This window comes from Varanus komodoensis, unplaced genomic scaffold, assembly GCF_004798865.1.
Source record: "Varanus komodoensis strain SLA01 unplaced genomic scaffold, ASM479886v1 scaffold37, whole genome shotgun sequence".
Classification (NCBI taxonomy): domain Eukaryota; kingdom Metazoa; phylum Chordata; class Lepidosauria; order Squamata; family Varanidae; genus Varanus; species Varanus komodoensis.
In genome coordinates this window covers 2,947,524-2,968,708 of record NW_025335889.1, presented here as the reverse complement: position 1 = coordinate 2,968,708, position 21,185 = coordinate 2,947,524, and the positions used below count along the sequence as shown (strand labels likewise).

The 21,185-nt window shown below is 42.8% G+C and overlaps 1 protein-coding gene across 8 annotated transcripts in view; it reads left to right on the top strand.

Moving 5' to 3' along the window:
• The window catches only part of EYA2 (EYA transcriptional coactivator and phosphatase 2), a 160,027-nt gene extending 139,307 nt beyond the window's left edge, over positions 1-20,720 (top strand). For all 8 annotated transcript variants that reach the window (XM_044440195.1, XM_044440198.1, XM_044440203.1 and 5 more), the window contains exons 11-16: positions 8,068-8,126; positions 8,925-9,085; positions 14,113-14,227; positions 14,764-14,885; positions 16,738-16,838; positions 19,892-20,720. In XM_044440195.1, the coding sequence (XP_044296130.1) occupies positions 8,068-8,126; positions 8,925-9,085; positions 14,113-14,227; positions 14,764-14,885; positions 16,738-16,838; positions 19,892-19,972 (639 nt within the window). In that variant the 3' untranslated portion in view covers positions 19,973-20,720. The remainder of the gene's footprint in view (positions 1-8,067; positions 8,127-8,924; positions 9,086-14,112; positions 14,228-14,763; positions 14,886-16,737; positions 16,839-19,891) is intronic.
• Positions 20,721-21,185: the final 465 nt, after the last annotated feature.

Genomic DNA, 21,185 nt, shown 5'->3' with positions numbered 1-21,185 from the left:
AATAAAGATATAATAGAAAATGGGTATATTTAAGAGAAAAGATTGAAATTTAATAGTTGTGCTGAATCCAAATTCTAGTATTTGCAGTGTGATGACAGCATGCAGCAAACCAAGGCTCCTGACTAAGGTGATTGTATAATGCCAAACCAGAAATTACAGCACTAAAAATATGCTTAGTTTACCCAGCTGGATAGAGCAGTTTACATTGACTTGTGGTTGAGATGGCCTTGGAAAACATACCACTGGTATTCTGCATTTAAACTTCACTCTACCCCACCAGCAGATGCAATGGTCAGGAATGCTGGTAGTTGTAGTTTCAAACATCTGGAGATCAGTTGAAGAAAGCTGGTGTAGAGAAAGGCGAACAACTATATGGCCAGGGTGGTTTGGTGCTTAGTGTGCTGGACGAGGGACTCGTCCATGAAGCTCACAGGATGGTTTTGGGCCAATCACTGCCTCTCAGGCTTACCTACTTCATAATGTTGTTGTAAAGATAAAAGAGAGACTTGGAGAATCTTGACAGTAACCTTATTCCTTGCAAAAGGAAGCAAGGTGGGATATAAATGCAGAGTAATAATAATAATGGTGAAAATAGTAGTAGTAGTCGTAGGCATCAGGGAAAAGAACTCCCACTGGCACTATTGGGTGCTTTCTACCGTCCCAAAACATCTGGTGTGGGAAAGAGAATTTTTTTGGTCTGTATTGTAGGAGGAAAGGGTGACCTGTGCATTATTGCCCTGACACTGACTGTGTCCCACCCAGTTGCTGCTTGCAGCATTAAGAAGACTCCCAGAGTGTTCTGAGCAATAGTTAAGATGGTGTGTCACTAAAGGTTGGGCATCAAAGTCCTTAATTTACCACACAGAAGTAAGCTTAGAGATTAGAAACAATAACTTTAAAAAAAGATGAAAAATGTAATGTAATGACATTTTATGTCTATTTTGAAGCTTTATGTACTTCCAGTGCAAAAAGAAAAAGAATATAGTCAGGTCTGAGCTGCTATAGCCTAATCATCCGTGGTCCCAGTCTCTGACCAGCCATGAACTCAGAGCTAACCTTTCAGTGAGGTCTCCAAGGATTTGAACCAAGGACTTCTTGGCTGTAGTTCATGTTCTTAACCACTGTAACAAACTAGTTCTCGGAAAAACTTCTAGTTTTTATTGGCTATCAAAACATCAGAACAGCCATGGAGGTGCTGCTAGTTATTTCTTTAGCAAAAAAAAAAGTAACAGAAAAATAGGTAAACTGAAAACATTATATAAATTTGCTTATTTTCACAGTTTAAGCTGAACAGAACTTTTCAGCAGGAAAATCAATTTTCATTCATTGAAAATGTCACTCTGAAAAAGCAGCCAAAACCTGAACCTTTTTGCATTAAAAAGAGTACAAAACTTCAAAGCAATAAGAGTACAAAGCTTCAAAACAATAAGATTTCATTATTTTAAAAGCCATTTTTGATATATTGTACATTTTTTAATTCATTTTTTCAATCCCTAAACATACTTCTCCTATGTGGCAAAGCAGAGACTTTGGTTTCAACCTTTGGTTACAACGCACTGTGATATAGGAGGAACATAAGGAGTGTTCTCATATTTTTTGTTTTGTTTAATTTATTTATTTTTTAACTGAGACACGAGAACTGAGAATTTAATCAATGCCATGGAGGAGATTACTGACTGTTTCCCTGAGGCCCTTTTTCCAGAGCAAAGCTGCTTTTCCCATCTGCTACTGCTGCCAGCTGCTTTTCTCCTCTCAAGAGAAAATGTCTTGTTCCCTGCAGGGAGAAATGCAGCTGGTAGAGCGGGATAGATTTTGATCAGAAAAGCAAAAAATGTTGACGAGCTTCTCCTCCGTTATGTGTCATCAAGTTGTCTCCAGCTTCCGGGGACCCTATGAATGAGTGCCCTCCAAGACAACCCTCACAACCCTCTTAGCCCACAGCCTTCATTTCCTGTAAACCGGAGGCCATGGGTTGCCTTACATGCTTCAATCAAATTTGCATCTGCTGCGGCTACATTTGAATTAAAAGAAACCCAAACAAAGCCTATACTCAGGCATACACACACCAGACCATTTGCCCAAGTATGGCTTCTTGTCTGGTCTGGCCTAAAAAAACATGGGAAAGGGGATTCTGTGAAACAGAAGGAGGGAGAGAAGCAAGCAGAAAGCTTTGTGAGCGGTTCGGTCTGCCAAGGCTCTAACAAGCTGCAGCACCATCAAGTGGTTCATGGTGAGGTGCGCAGCTCTGGCACAGTAATCCCAAACGGAATCTGTCCAGCGAGCTAATTTGGACAGAGCTTGGTATGTACGTAATAGAAGCCTATGCAACGGTAGCAGCGTCATGGGGGAGGCAGCAGGGGCTTGTGATTTCTTACCTAGGCCCAGGTGCAGCATAATCTGGTGTCGTTTCATTCCCCTGGGAAGTGAGAAGCTCCTCCAACGGTGATGTCAGTGCTGAACACATCTGTGCGTGTTTTGATATTCTTTGTACCCGCCTGTGTTATTGTACTGGCACATGGAACACCCATGTTCATGGGATTACAAAGATTGGGCATTCTGCAGTTTGCCTTATTGGCATAACATGAAAAAGAATAGACATATTGTGCTCAAAATGAAGCTTTAAATTTGCAGCTCAGACTCAGGCAGGTATGTTAATCGACTAGAGCAAGGTTCTCTGTGACAGTGGAGTCACATTTATGTGATGACAAGCCTAAGTTTATAATGTAATATATAAGAATTTGAGAAGCCAAGAACTCTGCTAAGACTGAGGCATTAAAATAATATCTTAAAAAGGAGAATTTATGTTAGAATGAATAACGTAGTTCATCAGAGCTTGAGAGTCATTCTGCATACTGTGTGTGTGTGTGCATGCATGTGTGAAAATTTTGTACAGGGTCCAGCAAATTGCTCGACTGACAATGAAAGATTGCAGCATCGAACACATGCAGTGTCATTGATTAGCATAGTTCATAACTGGTGGATCATAAACTTCTTCACCGTTTCAAATTGTTTTTGACAACCTATGAATGTTCTTCCTGATAACTTCTAGAACTCCAAAATTCAGAATTTCTCTACCTTCACACTATCTCCTGTTGGCTTTTTTATATCAGTTTACATTTGATCACCAGAGAGAGATGATCTAAAAATTACAGCACAAGAGCAAATGTGCTTGGAGACTACAAATGGTGCATGTGGTTTTTTTTAATTACCCTTGTGGCCTGTATGAACCCTATGAGATCTCAGCATACTCAGCTGAAGCCAACAGATGGGGAGCCTGGGCTTAGAAATCTCCTCATTATTAAACTTAATTCAAGCAAAACTGGAGCCTCATATTCAGCCACCCAGATGTTCACATCCCCTTCCTTGCTCACCGAGGTCTCAAAAGCAAAATCTGCAAGAATGAAAAATTAGTCCAGTAACCAAGTACTGTAGTAAAATATGGTTTACATTCTTGCTTTGTCCCACTTTGCTATGTTTTACCCAGTAACATGATATTGTCAGTCGGTGGTGGACTATGAGGTAGCGTCTCACTGAGTGTCATGGTATTTTATTAAGTCAGAAATGTGATCACTACTGTTGTCAAACTTTAGCATATAGAACAATTCATTCACAAATGAGAAAAGCAGATCCCCCACAAACGCCTTTCCCCTGACACAATTGCCCTGCACAGTGCAAGCGAAGTCGAGTGGGCTGCAGCAATATCGTTCCAGCGTGGCTTTAGCAATTCAGATGCACCGTTGCAAATGTTTGTATCACCTTGGAAAGGTGTGCCAGAGTGCAACAGAAATGTTCTTTTAGTTCTGTTTGCTTGGTCCATGTTGGTAGAAAGCCCCCACTTTAAAAACAGCCCGCAAGTGAGCGAGGAAGGAATAATCCATATAACAATCAGTACTGGAACTGACGTATCAGATTTGCTTACAGCAGATGTCTGTTTTTTAAGATACATGTGAGCTAAAGCAGAATCTATATCCCAGTCTAACATGTCGGTTCCCCGAGTTTTAAAACAGTTGTCTCAAGGGATGCTTAATGACCTGTAACTGTACGTGGTTTTTTTGTAATATGAACCTCAAATGCAAATAGCATGAAGATCTGGTGGAGCACATAAGGCAGGTCCAGCCACCTTTCCTTCAGTACCAGTGCTCTTATTCCCTGGCATCCCTAGCAGGCTAAGCTCTAGGGAATCAAGGATGGTCCATATGGAACCTGCAGAGTGTCTTAACTCTGGGAATCAAGTTCCAGTCCACTGGAATATAATCAGAGGACTCCACAGACCAAACATGGATGTGCCTTCAGATCAGTTCCTCAGCCTGGGCAACTTGTCCACATGAATAATCACCCAGCTGGTGCCTTGACTCCCCTATCTTGACCTATCCAACTTGCTGTCTTCTCTGGGCTCAGCCACTGGCCTGATTCTGGTACAAGTCTGCCTGGGCTCTTTGGGATTCTGAGCTGGTATAGAAGGAGCTAAGTTCTCACACATTGCATTATCCTCAGGTGAATTCATCTGACTCTGAGGAGGGAGGGGCAGAGGAGGGCAGATGGATGGCAGTTTCCAAGTCACCACATGAAGACTGAGCACGAGAACCAGCGTGCCTTGGAGAAGGAGAAATTTCAGAACTGGGTAGGGAGGAGATTGAGGAAGGGTTCCTTGACCCCATCAGAAGGGTTCCTTGACCCCATCATTGTGTTGTAAGCCGCCCTGAGGCTTCGGCAAGCAGTGGCATAGAAATGTTAATAATAATAATAATAATAATAATAATAATAATAATAATAATAATAATGATGATATGACAGACAACATGAGCAGATCAATCACAATGTGCTGGGCGGTCCTCGGGCAGCAGGAGCCACTGTGAGAAGTCAGAATCTTTCCTGAAAGGGAGGGTGGGGGGGGGTAGTTCTAGGTTGGGTTCAGCTCTTTACCCGGGCAGATGCTTTTTCCACATCTCAAAGAACACATTACTATGATTTTTGTAACCTGCTAGGACTCAGCTAAGTCTGCTGGAGAGGGAGGCAGAGAAGAGACCTGCTTGAATCTGAGGAGACTGTGACATGTGAAAGCTGGGCTCCCTTGTTTTCCACTGCATCCCTGGACCTTGTCCTGCAGCTGAGTTCTGATGAAACCCTGACCCATCAAAGGCTTATATGCCAAATGGAAACATCTACATTTGGAATATAGGGAAGTTGCCTTATTTTGGGTTAAAAAATAACTGAGTTGAATTGGATTGCTGCTGAACTTACCATGTTGCCTGAACCCAACTGCACTAACAAGTCATGGCTTGTTTAGCATGAACAGCCCATGAAGAGAGCCTTCGTTTGTCATTGGGTCATAAGCTATGGGTTGTTCACCATGGTTTGTTATCTCAGGTGGGTTCAGACAACATGCTATCTCATGTTTCAGCAACAACCCTTGATTTAATGACAACCCACATTAAATACTCAACTCAGTATTATCTACACTGATTGACAGGGCTCTTCAAGATTTATTTTTTTCCTAGCCCTACCTAGAGATGCCACTGATAGAACTTGTGGCTTTCTGCATATGAGCTGAATGTAATCCTTTTGGTTGTTTCCAGCAAGATGGTAGCAGGAGAGAGAGGATTAATTCCTTGCCCAGAATAGTCTCAGTCCTAATCAGCGTCTGCCAACCCACCCACACCATGCAACTTTTTTTTGGGGGGGGGGGAGTGTTAAATCACATTCAGTGTAAAAATGCATTTAACCCAACATGTAGTTTAGCCTGTGCTGTGCTCGTGGGCAGCACATAGCTAGACACCGTCTAGACAGCCATCGGGTTTTTCAGAGTCCAAAATCCAACCTTCAAAACTGTCTCTGAGGTTGGAGCTAAGAGTCCAGACTCTGAGAACCTCCCCACACTCATGCAGCCAGCACACAAAGAACTGCTCCAGCAACAGCTCCAAGGTCTCAGGAGTGACCTCAGAGGCAGGGAGGGGAAGAGACAGAAGCCACCAAGTATCCTCCTGTTCTAATGCTCTGAGCTGCCAATATCAGCCACCTAAGTGTTTTACATGGCACTTAGAATGTGCAGGTGACCTTTGCCTCCATACTTCTCCTGCCTTGCATAGGATGCCCACAGTCCTCTGAGTTTGGAGATTTATGGGCATCCAGATTGGAATGCACCCCAAAAGTACTATAAAAATGATTGGTAAAATCCTTTTCTGCTTGTAATATCAACATGAGAGATTGAGGAACTCCTTGCCAAGTTGCATATGCTTTGTAGTATGCATTTTTGTCTCTGCCCCTTTGAGGGTCACAGAAAGAAGCTTCCTGACTCTTCAGGAATTTGGAATGTCAAATCAAATAAAGAAACCATTAAAATAACATTTTTAAAGTTTTTGAGGTTGTGGCCTCCTCCACTCAGACAATAAAGAACTTGGAAGATAAGGTTTAGAGTGCATGTTTTATAGTGGCTGAACTCCAAGTGCATAATCTATTAAGATAGAATTTGGGGGTGGTTTCCTCTAATGTTTGTGTATGGGTTTATAGCAGCAGTCATTTTCCCTCTCCTATCACAATATCCTGTATACCTGGTGAGGGGAATGGCAATCCTTAAAGTTTTCTTGGCAGATTACCATTCCCATTTTCCTAGCATTTCCCTGTGCACAGAAGGGTGAGCAGTTCATTGGGTTTGCAATTTAATTAAAGGTTATTCAATTTGCCCATCCTGGAATTGCATGTAGACCTGAATGCAAGTTTGTGGGTGGAAATTCATATATTTCCAAGTTTGTGAATGTTCATTTCAAAACAAAAGGAGCAATAGAGGGGAATGGCAATCCTTAAAGTTTTCTTGGCAGATTACCATTCCCATTTTCCTAGCATTTCCCTGTGCACAGAAGGGTGAGCAGTTCATTGGGTTTGCAATTTAATTAAAGGTTATTCAATTTGCCCATCCTGGAATTGCATGTAGACCTGAATGCAAGTTTGTGGGTGGAAATTCATATATTTCCAAGTTTGTGAATGTTCATTTCAAAACAAAAGGAGCAATAGATGATCTTCACATATTCAAAAATTGTGCAACAAAAAATGCTATACTTTAAAAATGTGTACAGATAAACACCAGCCAGTAGGTGCATTTGAATAAAAATGTATGTTTGGGAAATAATGCACACCAAAATCCATGCACATTTCCATGGTGCTGGGGATCTCCCATGTAACAAGGATAGAGCATGGAGAATCAAGAATCTGAGTTTGACGGATTCACATATCCCTTGTCCTGTCTTGATATGTGAATATTGAATTGTACTCATTACTTTTCCTGAAAATGGAAAGCAACTTGTGTTGCAAGTAGCTGTGAGATGCCAGCTGTTTGCCTTTGCATACAGATTTATAAATAAAGCAAATATTACAGAAATGACAGAAGTCGCTGCTATTTTTTCATCCAAAGGATGCAAAACCTATGTAGTGCAGGCAGCAATATCTTTATTGAAATTTCAGCTGCTCCCAAACAGAAAGACCCCAGTGCTAACAGTCAGAAGTTCCATTGTTCTTTATGTGAAGGGTTTTCTTTGTTGAAAAAAGAAAAAGGTAGAAGGAGTGATGAGAAATCATCTGGACCTTGTGGAAAATTCCATGAAGGAGGCAAGGCAGCAAACAGCACAATACAAGCCTCGTCTGGAAGCACCCTTTGTTACAGTGAACAGCAAATGTGTAGGGTGGCTTGCCTGAGCACTTCCTGCTCTTTAAAGGGGGAATGTGCAGGTTTAGGCTTAGATGCTACTCATAATGCTTTCCCCTTGAAAGGCAATGATGATTCTTTGCATGTTTCAACACTGCCTTCAATGAATAGGAAACAATTTGCCCCCAGGTGAAAAAAAAGTCATATGAGTGACCTTATTGTCTGTGAGAATTACTGTGTTTAACCACATAATGCTCATGTTCTGGGAAAGCTGTATCTGAAATGTTGCTTGTAATCTGATTAGTATAATTGACCATAAATTGTTGAGGGATCTTTCTCAGCATAGCTTTGGTTGCATGACATTTCTTCATTGTTATTTTTACAAAGCAATTCTTCTTACTTGGCTGATTATTTTTGGAAATTATTTTCAGGACTGTGACCAGATACACATAGATGACGTATCGTCAGATGACAATGGGCAAGATTTAAGGTAAAGCATTTTGCTTCCAAAATACCCAGTACAACCAGTCCCCAGTTACTTATTAATACCCAGATGGTAGCTTAAATTAGTGCCTTTGATCTGTTTTTCTGCCTTGACATATTAGAAGTGTTGTGTTGGGACAGGATAGATGTTCATTCCCTTTTTTCCAGCAGTAGACTAGTGCCAGGTATTTCAGAGGTAAATTAGAAACAGTATGACAATGGCAAGGGGATGGATCGCTTAATTTATCAGAAGTTAAGATCTATGCTTGAAATTATTCTCCTCTGCCACTAGGGCCAGTATGTCCATAGGGTGAATGGAATATTTGTCATTTGTGCCAACTCTATGATAGAGGTACCAGAAAGCCAGCTTGACTCAAATGTGATTCAGAATCCTGCATGCGGTAAAATAGCAACGCAATTATTCCTTTTTCTACCCAAAGCCCTTACTCAAATTCATTGGGGCTTGCAAAAGAGAACTTCCAAGTGAATCGTGGACTTCTTCTCAAGTTTCTTTTCATCAACATGTTGATATAAGCATATGGGAATTAGCTGTGGATTTGATTTAACGTATCACCTTTTTAGTGAGCTAAGCATATCAACCGATAGCTAAATCATAGGCAAATGCTCCAAAGCTGCAGGATAAATGGCTGGGGGGAACAGCACCCCCCCAGCTGTCTTTAACAAGGCCAAAAGTCTGGAACACATCTTCCTCCCTCCTTTTTGCTCTTTACTAGTTTCTCCATCTGAATGGGAAGAGTAGGTTATAATTTCACTCCTTCCCCTTCTCCTCCTTCCTTTGCCACAGCACATATAATTTCTCAGCAGATGGCTTTCACAGTTCAACCGCTGGAGCAAATCTTTGTCTGGGCTCTGGAGTTCACGGGGGAGTTGACTGGATGAGGAAATTAGCATTTCGCTACCGGAGGGTAAAAGAGCTCTACAACACCTACAAAAACAATGTTGGCGGTAAGTGTCTTCCCAACCCATCAGAGAAGTCACTTTCTCATCTTCCTAACAGTTTGTCTTCCTGTTCTTTAGAGCAGATGGAGAGAACAGCCTACATACATTTGAAGTGCAAAGAGATGGAAGAACCAAAGAAGGGGAAATGTTTTGTCTATTAATTTCCAGTTCTATTTAGTTCATTCTTATACCACCAGTAGCCCAAGATCTATTTACAAAATAGAGAAGTTTGCAAAAAAATACAACACTCAAATTACAACATAATAAAAAGATATTTTTTTATTTTTAACAAACAGAACTTTAAAACCTGTTTAAAAATGGCAATAAAATTCTGGGACCGGCTGACATTAAAGCTAATATTAACTGAGATTAAAAGGCCCGTTGTATTCCATCAAATGCCTGAGAATCAAGGACAGTCTTAACCTGGTACCAAAGAGTTAGTCTTAACCTGGTACCAGTCTTAACCTGGTACCATAATTCCAGAACTGGAGACGTGGCTACTGGAAGACCCTCTACTTGTTGCCATCTTCCAAACCTCCCGCAGGAGCAGCACCAGGAGAAGGGGCTCTGCTGTTGATTGTAGCATTCAGGCAGCTTCATAGTCCTCCTGTTGGGTGCAGTTACAAAATAGAAGAGCTCCAATAAGGGTTGCTGTAGCCTTATCATTGGACTATTGGGACATTATTGCCCCTAACCTCCTGTTCTCTGTCGTATGATGAAGATGAGGTGATATGTTGACCTGAGCTACATTGCTGTGTTTAATTTGGCAGTGTACCAGTATACCAGATTCAGTCTTTGCAGCAGCTGCAGTCAAAAAGCTCTGGGTGTGAGGACTAGATGAGACTTCTTTGCCTAAGAACCTGCAAAACTGCTGTGGGCGCCTCAACAAAATGGCTCCCATAGCTAGTCACCTACTATTTGCCATGGGAGCCTAGTTAAGCAAAAAAGGGGACAGTAAGAAATAGCAAGGATAGTGGCTGGGAGGGACAGAAAGTAGCAAGGCAAAGGGTAGAATGGAGAGAAAGTGCAAGGCTGGAGGCTACCAGGGGAGAAAAACAGTGGAATGAAGAGGTGAGAGAGGGAGAAATAGCGAGCCCAGAAGCTGGGACCAAAGATAAAATGTGAGAAAAAGGGGTGAGTGGGAGAGAAAGCGTAAGGCCAAGTGCTTGGAAGGGAAAAAAGTCAAAAGCTAGGGACACGGAAGGGAGAGGAGAAGTGAGGAGTTGTGTCGTGAGAAATAGCAAGTCTAAAGGCTAGGAGTATAGAGAGAGCAAGCAAAGGGAAAGGTTTGTATGGACACAAAAGGATTGGATTGGGCCAGGAACAGCTCCTTCCTTCTCTTCCTGCCCACAGTACAGCTGATCAGCAGCAGGTACAGAAATAGGAAAGAGAACATGTTGCCCTAACATTTTCGATTTTAATTCATTTAATGGGAAAAAAAGGGACAGGGACAGGAAAGTTTTGTGAATGTCTTCAAAACTTCAGGTGTTGTGCTATGAACCCTTGCTTTGAGGAGCTGCCCCTGTGTTTCCCACTGATGCACAGATATACACACTCAGACGTTATCCTTGCCTCCTTCCCTCAATTAAGTGCCATTTTCATGGTGGAAAGGTGGGATATAAATTTATTTATTGATTAGATTTATATCCCACCTTTTAATTTTTTTTACAGAATGCAAAGCAGCTTTTATTAGTCTCCTCCTGCTGCTCTCAGTCATATCCTCACAACAACAACCCCGTGAGATAGGTTGGGCTGAGAGTCTGTGACTGGCCCAAAGTCACCAGTTGACTCTATGGCTGAGCAGGGACTAGAAACCAGATTGCCTGAGTCCCAGCCCTACACTCTTAACCATTACACCACACTGGCTCGCAAATGAAAAAGTGAAATGAAATGAAAAAAATAACAAGAGTTTTTATGTAAGGGTGGAAATAAGAACATCGGAAATAAGAACATCGGAAGAGTCCAAGGGTCCATCTAGTCCACTGAGTGCTCACACAGTGGCCTGCCAGCAGTAAACCCCCAGGCAGAACATGAGTGCAACTGCTGCTTCCTGCCCATGTACATAGGCCTCTTGCCTCTGCTACTGGAGGGAGCACAGCCATCAGGACTAGTGACTTATTCTCCATGAACTTGTTGAGTCCCCTTCCAAAGCTGTCCAAATTGCTGCCCATCACTGCATGATCTAGAAGTAAATTCCACAGTCATATTATGCCCTGTACGAAGAAGCCCTTCCTTTTATCTGTCATGGATTTCTCACAAACCAGCTTCACTGGCTAACCATGGGTTGCAGCATTATGAGAGAGGGGGGAGGTGGGGGAGTGGGAGAGAACTCTCCCTCTCCTCTTTCTCCAAACTATGCATCATTTTGTACACCTTGATCATGTCTCCTCTTACCAATGAAACATCAATGAATAAACCGGCCATTTACCTCTGCAATCTCATCCAAAGCAGCAATGACGCCCCCTCACATGCTGAAGTCCCACATTTCCCATAGTAGAAGTGCCTGGTATTATCTCATCACGTCTGTCACTCCACTAGAATGAGAACAACAGAAAGGCAGCAGTGGTGATTGCCCCTCTAGGTCTTTTAAACACATGCATTGTCTGCCGCTATTATCTAGCGCAGTACCCTTCATGCACTTAATGAGAATAATAACTTGATATAAAACTTTTCAAGAAAACTGAAATTATGATTGGGCCTATGCAATTGTCTGCTGCAGTTCAGGCCACTGGTTGCTCTCAGGCAATTGCTAATCTGCAGGAAATAGTCTGCAACCTTAATGGTTATTATTTAAGTTCTGTGTGTGTTCTGTTGAACATGCTTTTTAAAGGTATGCATAAAATGTTAGAGGTATCAGAAACAAAAGAAAGCCCTGAGGTATTCTTTGGCTAGTTTTAATGTCTAGTTCATTGGCACAACTTTTTTCAAGGCCGAAACTCCACATGGCACTCAGTGGTGCAAATGTTCCATCTGAGGTTTGGGGCAGAAGTTATTTAAAACAGCTGCAGGAAGCGGCAGTCTGGCTTAGGAGTTCTTGCAATGAGGAGGGAGGGGCACTTACTCTTTCATTGAAAGAGTCTCTCTTATCAAAATCGCCATTCCAAGGTGCTTTGCACCCTGAAAGAAAAAAAGAAGTGTGTTCCTTTATTCTTTCTCCTGCAGTATCTCTCCTCTTTGAGGGGGATAATTCCTATTTAAAAAATAGACCAGAGTGGAATAAATACTACCATAGTCAAATCTTTCTGAATCAGATTTCTGCTTTGGATCATTGCTTTAGGTTAAAAAGAACTCTCTCTCTCTCTCTCTCTCTCTCCCTCTCCCTCTCCCTCTCCCTCTCTCTCCCTCTCTCTCGGAAAGAATTTGATATTTAACCCACCCCAGCCCCGGTAGTGTGCTCCAGATGAAAATTCTTCCCATGCTCAAAACTGCTATTTTATCCAGGCAATGGCTTGAAGAAAAGGATTATCACAACCACCATTCTGTGTGGTACAGTTCCAATTTCTTCCTCCCACAGTTGCTATTTAAATTTTTAAAACTTGGCATGCTAATTGTCATCACACAAGTTTGGGCCTGAGTGTCCCAGAAAAGGTTCATGAAAAGGAAACATAGCAGGTCACACATTCATAAGTGGATAACACACTCCTGCATGTACATGTGCAACACACACACACACACAGAGGGATAAAACTCTGCTGCTTGAGAAACATGAATTGCCTATTGGAAACAATTTAGGTTCGACCTTAAGGTAGGAACGCAGCAGGAGAATGCAGTTCGAAACATGGGCAGAGCGTGGGCTTGCTTGGAAATTCAGGACTGGTCAGTGATCCTCAAATGGTGGCCATAATTGGGGAGAGGGACACTTAGATGAGAAAGTTTGGCATGTTGGGGGTCTTTACTTTTAGCAAGTGTTCCTGTTATACCCTTTCATCATATGCCATTGTTGGACGCTGGGTATTTTCTAAGGTTTTCTATATCAACCTCCCTGCTTTTATTTTGGACAGGCAGAGAACCTGGTGGGAGGGAATGTGTTTCTCACCTCATGCTGAGTGCCTGGAATGGGCTGGGGACTTGCGCTGAGGGCGCTCTGGGAAGCAGTGTGCCCTGGCCACCTTCTTGATCCACTGAGGGAGTTGCCCTAGAGATGTAATCATATGAACAGTGGTGGAGATTCAAGACCACAAGGGGCTACTAAAAGGATTAACCAGAAGAATTTGCAGGGCAGTCTTGGGACATTCCAGGAGTGAGATAAAGCTCTACCACAAACAGTATCATTGGTCTACTTTTAATTTTTAAAAGATGGATAAATAAAAAACAGAAGCAAAGCACCGGAACAGATCAGAATGTGAAAAGAGAACATATTCTCTAAGATACTAAGGGAACCGTTTTTGTTGAAACCAATATGCTTTGGAATCAAGAGGTCCTTCATTAGGGACAATCTTGTAAAAACCAAAATTCTGATGGTGTAAGAAAGACAACCACCATCTTTGAAAGCTGGCTTAGTCTGTTCCCAGAATTTGGGTTTTGCAAGTTTACCCTTGACAAAGGAAACCCTGGTTCCAAAGCATGTTGGTTTCAATAAAAACATTTTCCTTGGCACCTTTCAGAATATGTGTAAGAGTGATACACCATCTCTTAGGGTAAAACCTCTCTACTTGGCATGCAACAATCTTTAAAACCTGATAAGACAATAAGGCCAATGATAAAATCAGAGTTAGTTAAACTTTGCATTGAAGCAGATCAAACAGAGGTAAAACTGAACGGGGTTCAGCAACTTGCTGTTTATTTTATTACAAGCACCTTTCTGCAATGCAATTTTTCTCTCTGTTTTTGGCATGCTTTGATATCAACTGCACATGTGGGGGTATGTAGGCGGCCAGTGGATGGATGGGTTTGCCTTTGGGCATCATTTTGGATGAGATAGATTTCAGGTTCATTCCCACTCGATGATCCTATGGCTTTGCAAAAGCCATGTGCAAGCTATTCCATACCTCCCCATTGGAACTAGCTACAAATGCTGCTTTCTCTATCTGCAGGTTTAATAGGAGCTCCTAAGAGGGAAACCTGGCTGCAGTTAAGAGCAGAACTGGAAGCGCTGACTGATCTCTGGCTAACACATGCTTTGAAAGCTCTGGATTTGATACATTCCCGGTAAGAAGGGCTTAAGCAGTCATCTCCAGGCTGCGCAAGTTTTACTTTGCTCTTGTGTTCGCCAAACAAATCCAGGCACATTTATTTATAGGACATTTGGCCAAATTTGTGGGGGGCCCATCTGGACATGGGATGGGGAACTAGATCTAAAACAAGAGCCATCAGGCCCCATTTCTGGCTCCCTGCTATACCTTTTATGGAAAGCAGGAAAATAGTAAAGGGAGTTGTCTACCCTAGGGGGGGCACAGTGTAAATGCTATTGGAGTTTTACACCATTTATATCCCTGGTGTGTGATTACGGGTGACGTACTTCACTTTCAGACTAGTTTTGAGTTATAATAAATAATAGAGGGAGAAAAACGTTTAAAAGTCTAGCCACTGCTGACTGTGTTAATCACTGATTTCATGGGACTCGTTGCTGGCAAAACTTACATCCTGCTTCCAGTTCAGACTAATAGAGCAGAAAAACAAAGATCTCTTTGGGGAAGGGGAAGGTCCTGTTGACTTTAATTCTGATGCTGTTTTCTGTCTCCTAGGCCTAACTGCGTAAATGTTTTGGTGACTACAACCCAGCTCATCCCAGCCCTTGCAAAAGTGCTCTTGTATGGACTGGGTGCAGTCTTCCCCATTGAAAATATTTATAGTGCAACGAAGACAGGTAAGAATAGAACAGCAGAAATATAAAAGTGTCCGTGCTGGTGATGGTCAGTGGTCATAATAGAGAAGACCCCAATGGATGCTGGGAATACCTGACAACCATTCTCTCTTTCTCTATTTTTTAAATTATACATTAGTGAATGCTGACTCTCACATTCCCAGGTAGACATTCCCTACTGTACATGTTCGGTCATTCACAAAATTAGTTTAAGACTTAGTGACATTGTGGGTAATCACCAAACTTTGGACATTTACTATGATATATATAACAATTTTGGTGAGAAAGTAAAAGGACCAGTTTAAGAACCTATACAAGTGACTCAGAGGTGCCATTTTCATCAACAACACACCCTTGACTGACTTCAGGATCTGCCTTCTTGTGCTTCCAGAAAGAGGGATCCCAGTGGTAATAGTCAGAAGGCATTGTGTAGCTAATCTGCATTTTTTTTCTTGATGGATTTTCCATGGTAAGAAGCAGTAGGAAAATATGAAAAGATTACAATTATATGTCATTGTTGTTCGGATCGCCTATAAATGCCTTGAACAAAGCAGTGCAATGAAGCAATAAAAGCCTCATCTTGTAGCAACCTCTGTGTGTATGTCCCTGTGTTAAATCCCACTTAGAGTACAGTCCAGTAAATCTGCCCGTAACCCCCCAAACTCAGAGGATTATGGGTATGGAAGAGGATTATGAGTATGCCCTATGTATGGCAGGAGGAGCCCAGAGGCAAAGGTCACCCCGACATCCTCCTGCTCCTCAAAGCATTGAGATGGTTGGTTTTGGTCATTTGACTGTGGCATTTCAGAGTGGAAGGGAAGGAGGCTAAGGCACCACCAGGATGCACCATATTCTGGCCATGTCTCCTGCCCTCCCTTCCCCGTTGAATGCTCCCAGACCCCTTCTCTGAGATTATGACATTGGAGAAGTAGCTGGCACAGTTCCTTCCGCACCAGCGGCAAGCAGGGAAGGGGTGCACCAAGCCCGACATTCCAGCTCCAAGGTTGAAGTCATTTTCTGCACTTGGAGTGGAGCCTCCACACAGTCCTGTGGTCCTCTGGGCACTGCTCTGTTAGTTTTCACTGTATCATTTCAACCAACTGAAGGAGAAATAGCACATGGCATGTGGTTCACAGATTTAATGCAATCACTCCTGCCCCCTCTGGAGAGTTACCTTATCGACCAGCACATAATCCCTTACTTTCTCATTTTCAGAGGGAGTGTGAAATACAGCAAAAGAGACATCTGTAAGCAAGAAATTGCAGCAATAAAAAGTAGATAATTTGACAGTAGTGCTAACTTTAATAATGTTGGGTTGGAATAATAATAACAGTCAAATATGCACCATTCTAAAGTTTAGAATTATCTAATTGCTTGTTTGTTCATTTATTTTTCTGTCTGTTGCTTGGCTGGTTTGATTTTGATTGCTAGGCTGACTTTCAATTGACTCAAAGTGACTTACAGAAACTAGTATAGTTAAAACAAGGCAGGATTAAGTCATCATTGCTGGAAAATGCCCTCGTGTCTCCCTTACTTAACGCTTAGGGTATCAGCACACATATCTTCACCTGCCATAGGGAGAGTTAAATGTAGTACCTCCCTTGGGGATATATTATGAACTGGGACTGACTGATCTGTCTGTTGATATTTTCTGATCTAGCCCCAAACGCAAACTGCGTTCAGGAGGCCCTTTTTCTCTTGGTGCAACTCCATTTGTGTTTTATTATGGGATGATAGGGAGGCAGAATCACCTGGTTGGGAAGGAAGGAAGGAAGGAAGGAAGGAAGGAAGGAAGGAAGGAAGGAAGGAAAGACCACTTTGCATGGAACATTAATGCGTCTCCTTCATTATGCAGGGAAAGAAAGCTGTTTTGAAAGGATAATGCAGAGATTTGGACGGAAAGCTGTGTACATTGTAATAGGAGATGGCGTTGAAGAGGAGCAGGGAGCAAAAAAGGTATGGCTTTCTGTTTAGACCTTCAATTAAAAAAAGAAATCTCCCTTTACTGGGAACAAGGACAGAAATTTCTCCACATTCTAAGCTATTTGCAATTAGGCCATTTTTTCTGGCTTGAAAGTCGATAAAACATTTTGAGCAATTTCCTACTGCAAAGCCTCTTCCATCCCCCTGGCAGCCACTGAGGCCTTTCCAATGTTTTCCGCTTGCTACAGAAATTGCTCTTGATTAACAACGGTGTTGTTAGGCACATAAATAAGGAACCAGATCAGATCAGCAAATGTGTCGAGTTCCGCCGTTTCTCATTTCCACTGTGTGGCTGCAGTGCCAGAAACGATAGAATACAGCTCCACAGTGCAGGTACTGTGGTATTAGACTTTGCACAAAAGGTATTAGACTTTGCACAAAAGTCTAATAACCAGTGGCTTTTTTCTAATTTTAAAAAGTATAACCTACCAAATGGTTGATCATATTTAAATAACACAAAAACAATAAAAACAGCGCTACAGCTAGTGCTTATCTATTGAAATATCTGGAAAATAAAAAGTTTTTCACTTGGTGCTGAAAAGAAATGATGCTACCAAGTGTACCCTCTGGGGAGCATGTTCCACAAACAGGGTGCCACTATTGAACAGACCCTTCCCCTTGCCACAGCCCCTCTTCTTGGCAGGAATGGCCCTGAGAAGGACCTCAATGGATGATCTTAGGGGCTGGATAGGAGAATACAGGACAAAATGTTATACAGGACAAATAACATTTTGTTGTAATTGGGAGAAAAAAGGAATCGTGTTTGGCAGTCTGAACAATAAAACTGTAACCATCATAAAGCATTTTGGTTAAAGAAGGCTAAAAATCAGATTGCTGGAGCATGAGCAGAGGAGAGCTGACAGAGGGCCATGAGCCTGTCTGTGGGGCCAGATGGCAGATGGCCAGACTGGGAACTCAGGTGGGTTGGAGAAGCCTCAGGCCTGAGGCTCAACACCACTGCTGGAGGAGTTGGCAGAAGGAGGGGAAGATGCTGAGTGGCAAAAACAGGGTGGGGTGGAGAAAAGGAAAAGGCTGGAGCCCATGCTGGGCCCTGCGCCCTCTCCCCCCTGCCTGCAGCCCTGCTCACCATCAGCATGCAGCCCCTAACAGATTTGCCCCAAGGGAGTGCAAAGATTTGCCCCAATCTTTTCCTCGACAGGAAAAGCCTCCCATGCCTGGTCTCTACGGACCGGCAACAGCTCCCTGGGCTTTCAGAACCACGGCCTCCCCTCATGTGACCCCCAGCGCTGTTGCCCTGCCAAAAGCCCCCTTCTCCACAGAGACTTTCCACTGGCATCATCGGGCTGCACGTGCGTCTCTCCTCTGCATGCATCAGTGCCCTCTCTATGGATTTCTATAAGCCGAGTCGTTCTCAGGCCAGAGTGGCAGCTCTCCAAGAGTCAGAGGAGAAACAACTGCACAGGAAGAAAGTGAAGTGATAATTGTGCGATGCCTTCGACAGGGCCCCTGTGAACTTCAAAGGCAGTGGGGTCAGCACACATGAGCGCATCAAAGGCCACCAGGCCGCCTGACTGTAGGGTTCAGCAGTGCCTCTTATGCACTGTGCTGTGAGAGGCCCTTTGGCCGGCGTGTCCTGCTTTAAGCCTCTCTCCCATTAATGGGCATACATTCTTTGCTGGCGCTGTCAGAGCCTTTGATTGATGATGATCATTAGCACGGGTGACTACACACCTGAGCTTTTCAAACCCATGGGGAGGGCAGGGCGCCTTTCACTGCTTTGCCAGCAGCACTGATGATATCTCGTCCTGAGTGGGTCATTTCTCTTCACCTGTCGGACGAGTGATAAATTGATGGGCGCCAAGCAGCAGGCGTGGCTGAGCTGCCAACATCTCCTCTCTATAGAGAAAGAATAACAGACCATTTAAATGGAAGTAGAACCATGTGGGAAAAGTAGATGAGGAATGGATGGATGAGGGGACTGGCATATTCTTCTTTCAGGGGGAGGCAGTTCACCTTGGATATAGTTTATGTTATTTTGTCATCACATGTGGAGTCTGCCTTTTCCCCAAGAATGAACCCTGCAGACACTGTCTATGGAATTATTTGATTTTATCCTTGCAAAATACTGAAGATGTGGGTTAGGCTAGAAGAGAATGAGCTGGTTCGCATGATAAGAGAGCCCACTTTGGTTATTTAACTCCTAGTGAAGCTGCACTGCATGCAGGGTATGTGCAGCTGCCACTTTGCATAAGGCCTGAACATGCCAAGGTGGTGCAAGGATTGCTTAGCCCATAACCCAGGCTCAGCAGGTGTGCAGAACACAAGAATGCCAGGGCTGGGGCTGAATATGCCAACTGGCCCCCACAGGTGCCCCAGCTCACTGTTAGTTAGATAAATGTCAACAAGAGAACTGGGTATGTTCAGCCTTGGGAAGAGAAAACTGAGGGGGGATGTGGCATCCTTCTATAAGTACCTCAAAGGCTGTCACAAAGAGGAAGGTCAGGAGCTCTCCTTGCTGATGCCAGAGTGTCGGACACGGAATAAGCGATTCATGTTGCAACAACCCAGATCCAGGCTGGACATCAGGAAAAGCTTCCTCACTGTCAGAGCAACACAACAGTGGAACCGGCTGCCTAGAGAAGTGGTGGGCTCTCCCACACTGGAGGCATTCAAAAAGAAACTGGACAGCCCTCTGAGTGGGATGGTGCAACATGGTGTCCTGCAACAGCAGGGGGTTGGATCCGATGGCCTTCATGGCCCCTTCCAACTCTACTGTTCTATGAGTCCTCACAGCTGAGAAGAGATTTCAGCCCTCCTCATTCCATGTTCTCTTCTCACTACAGCCTTGGGCTCTCTGTTTCTGTGCAATACTGGCTTTGGAAGTTCTACAGCAAGACTAAACAGTAATAATTCAAGCTCAAACCACATGTTGCATTGCATGAGAAGAACTGGATTTAGTCCTGGTGTTAAACCCTGTCCCTGCATTGCTTTCTGTTTCTCAGGTGCAGTTTCAATTCTATATGAATGTCTTTTCAACCTTTCCTTTTTAACATGTCTAATTCCAGCACAACATGCCTTTTTGGAGGATCTCCTGTCACGCTGACCTGGAGGCGCTGCGGCACGCACTAGAGCTGGAATATTTGTAGCAGTCCCGGATGTCTCCACAAAGGGCTTTGTATCACTCCTGAAGACACAAGTCTATTTCACGGGCAGTTTATGCTCTCTCTTTCTTGAGGTGGAGCTCTTTTGTATGAAACCCTTTAAAAGAATCTGCACCAGGAACACCGCATACCAAGTTCCTTTTTCTTTGAATGGAAGAGAAACCTTTAAATGACCCAATAACTGGATGATGAAAACTGAAGTGGGACATTTGCCATGTAAATTACTTCCAGGCATGCAGAAGACCAGTTGTGGTTTTATTTGTTAGGCTTATTTCTTGCTTTAATAAATGGGAATAGGGTGGGAAGATATGACATGGAGTTTCTAGGGATATTTTCTGGACAGTTTATCAATTCAGATGAGTTTCTGAGGAAGAGAGAAAAAAAGATTGAAACAGATGATTTTTTTGTATTTTTTTAATTTATGAACTAATCCTATTACTCTGATATTAAGCTCAGTACCTGTGTTTGTATCTGCTGGGTTGGATTGACTCAGCCCATTCTAATTTAATAGCTCTTTTCTCCAAGGTAAACTCTGGGGAACAATCATTATCATGACCATTTGAAATGAACACATTTGGGACTGTCGGTGTAACAACTGTAGCTAGTTTTTAAAAACTGTGGCATGTGGGCTGCACACATGTCTACATAGGCTGCCATCTTGTTTTCACATGGTTGGGAGGAAGGATTACCTTGTGATGAGTGAATGGCAATAAAATTATGTTTACAACTAAAATGGTTACTTTTTGACATAGATCCACCTTGATTCTTGATTATTCTATATTTGGAAAAATTTTGCAAAGACTTGCTTGAATACCTCCAACAGTTTCTTCATGATGAATCTTAAACACCAATACAATTGTTTAGACAAGAAGGTTTGAGGATTTGGTTCAAAACCTGAAATGGCTCCTGTGCCTTCAAGAATTCTGTAGAAAAAAACAGTTTAATTGTATGTAGCTGTTTGCATCATGGTTTTGCAGTACTAGGAAATGTAGATTTTCCCCCTTTGTACAACTTTAAAAAAAAAAAAAGTGGGCTACAAATCTGATGGATTAATTAACTGTTAGAGGTATAGGAGCCTACTTAGGGGTCTTCAACCAGATGAACCCACTTGTATATAAAAGGATAAATACTCGACTCTTTAGTCCCTTCTCTCCCTGCCGTTTTTTGGAAGAATATAAGAAGACTCCAGCTGATTCAG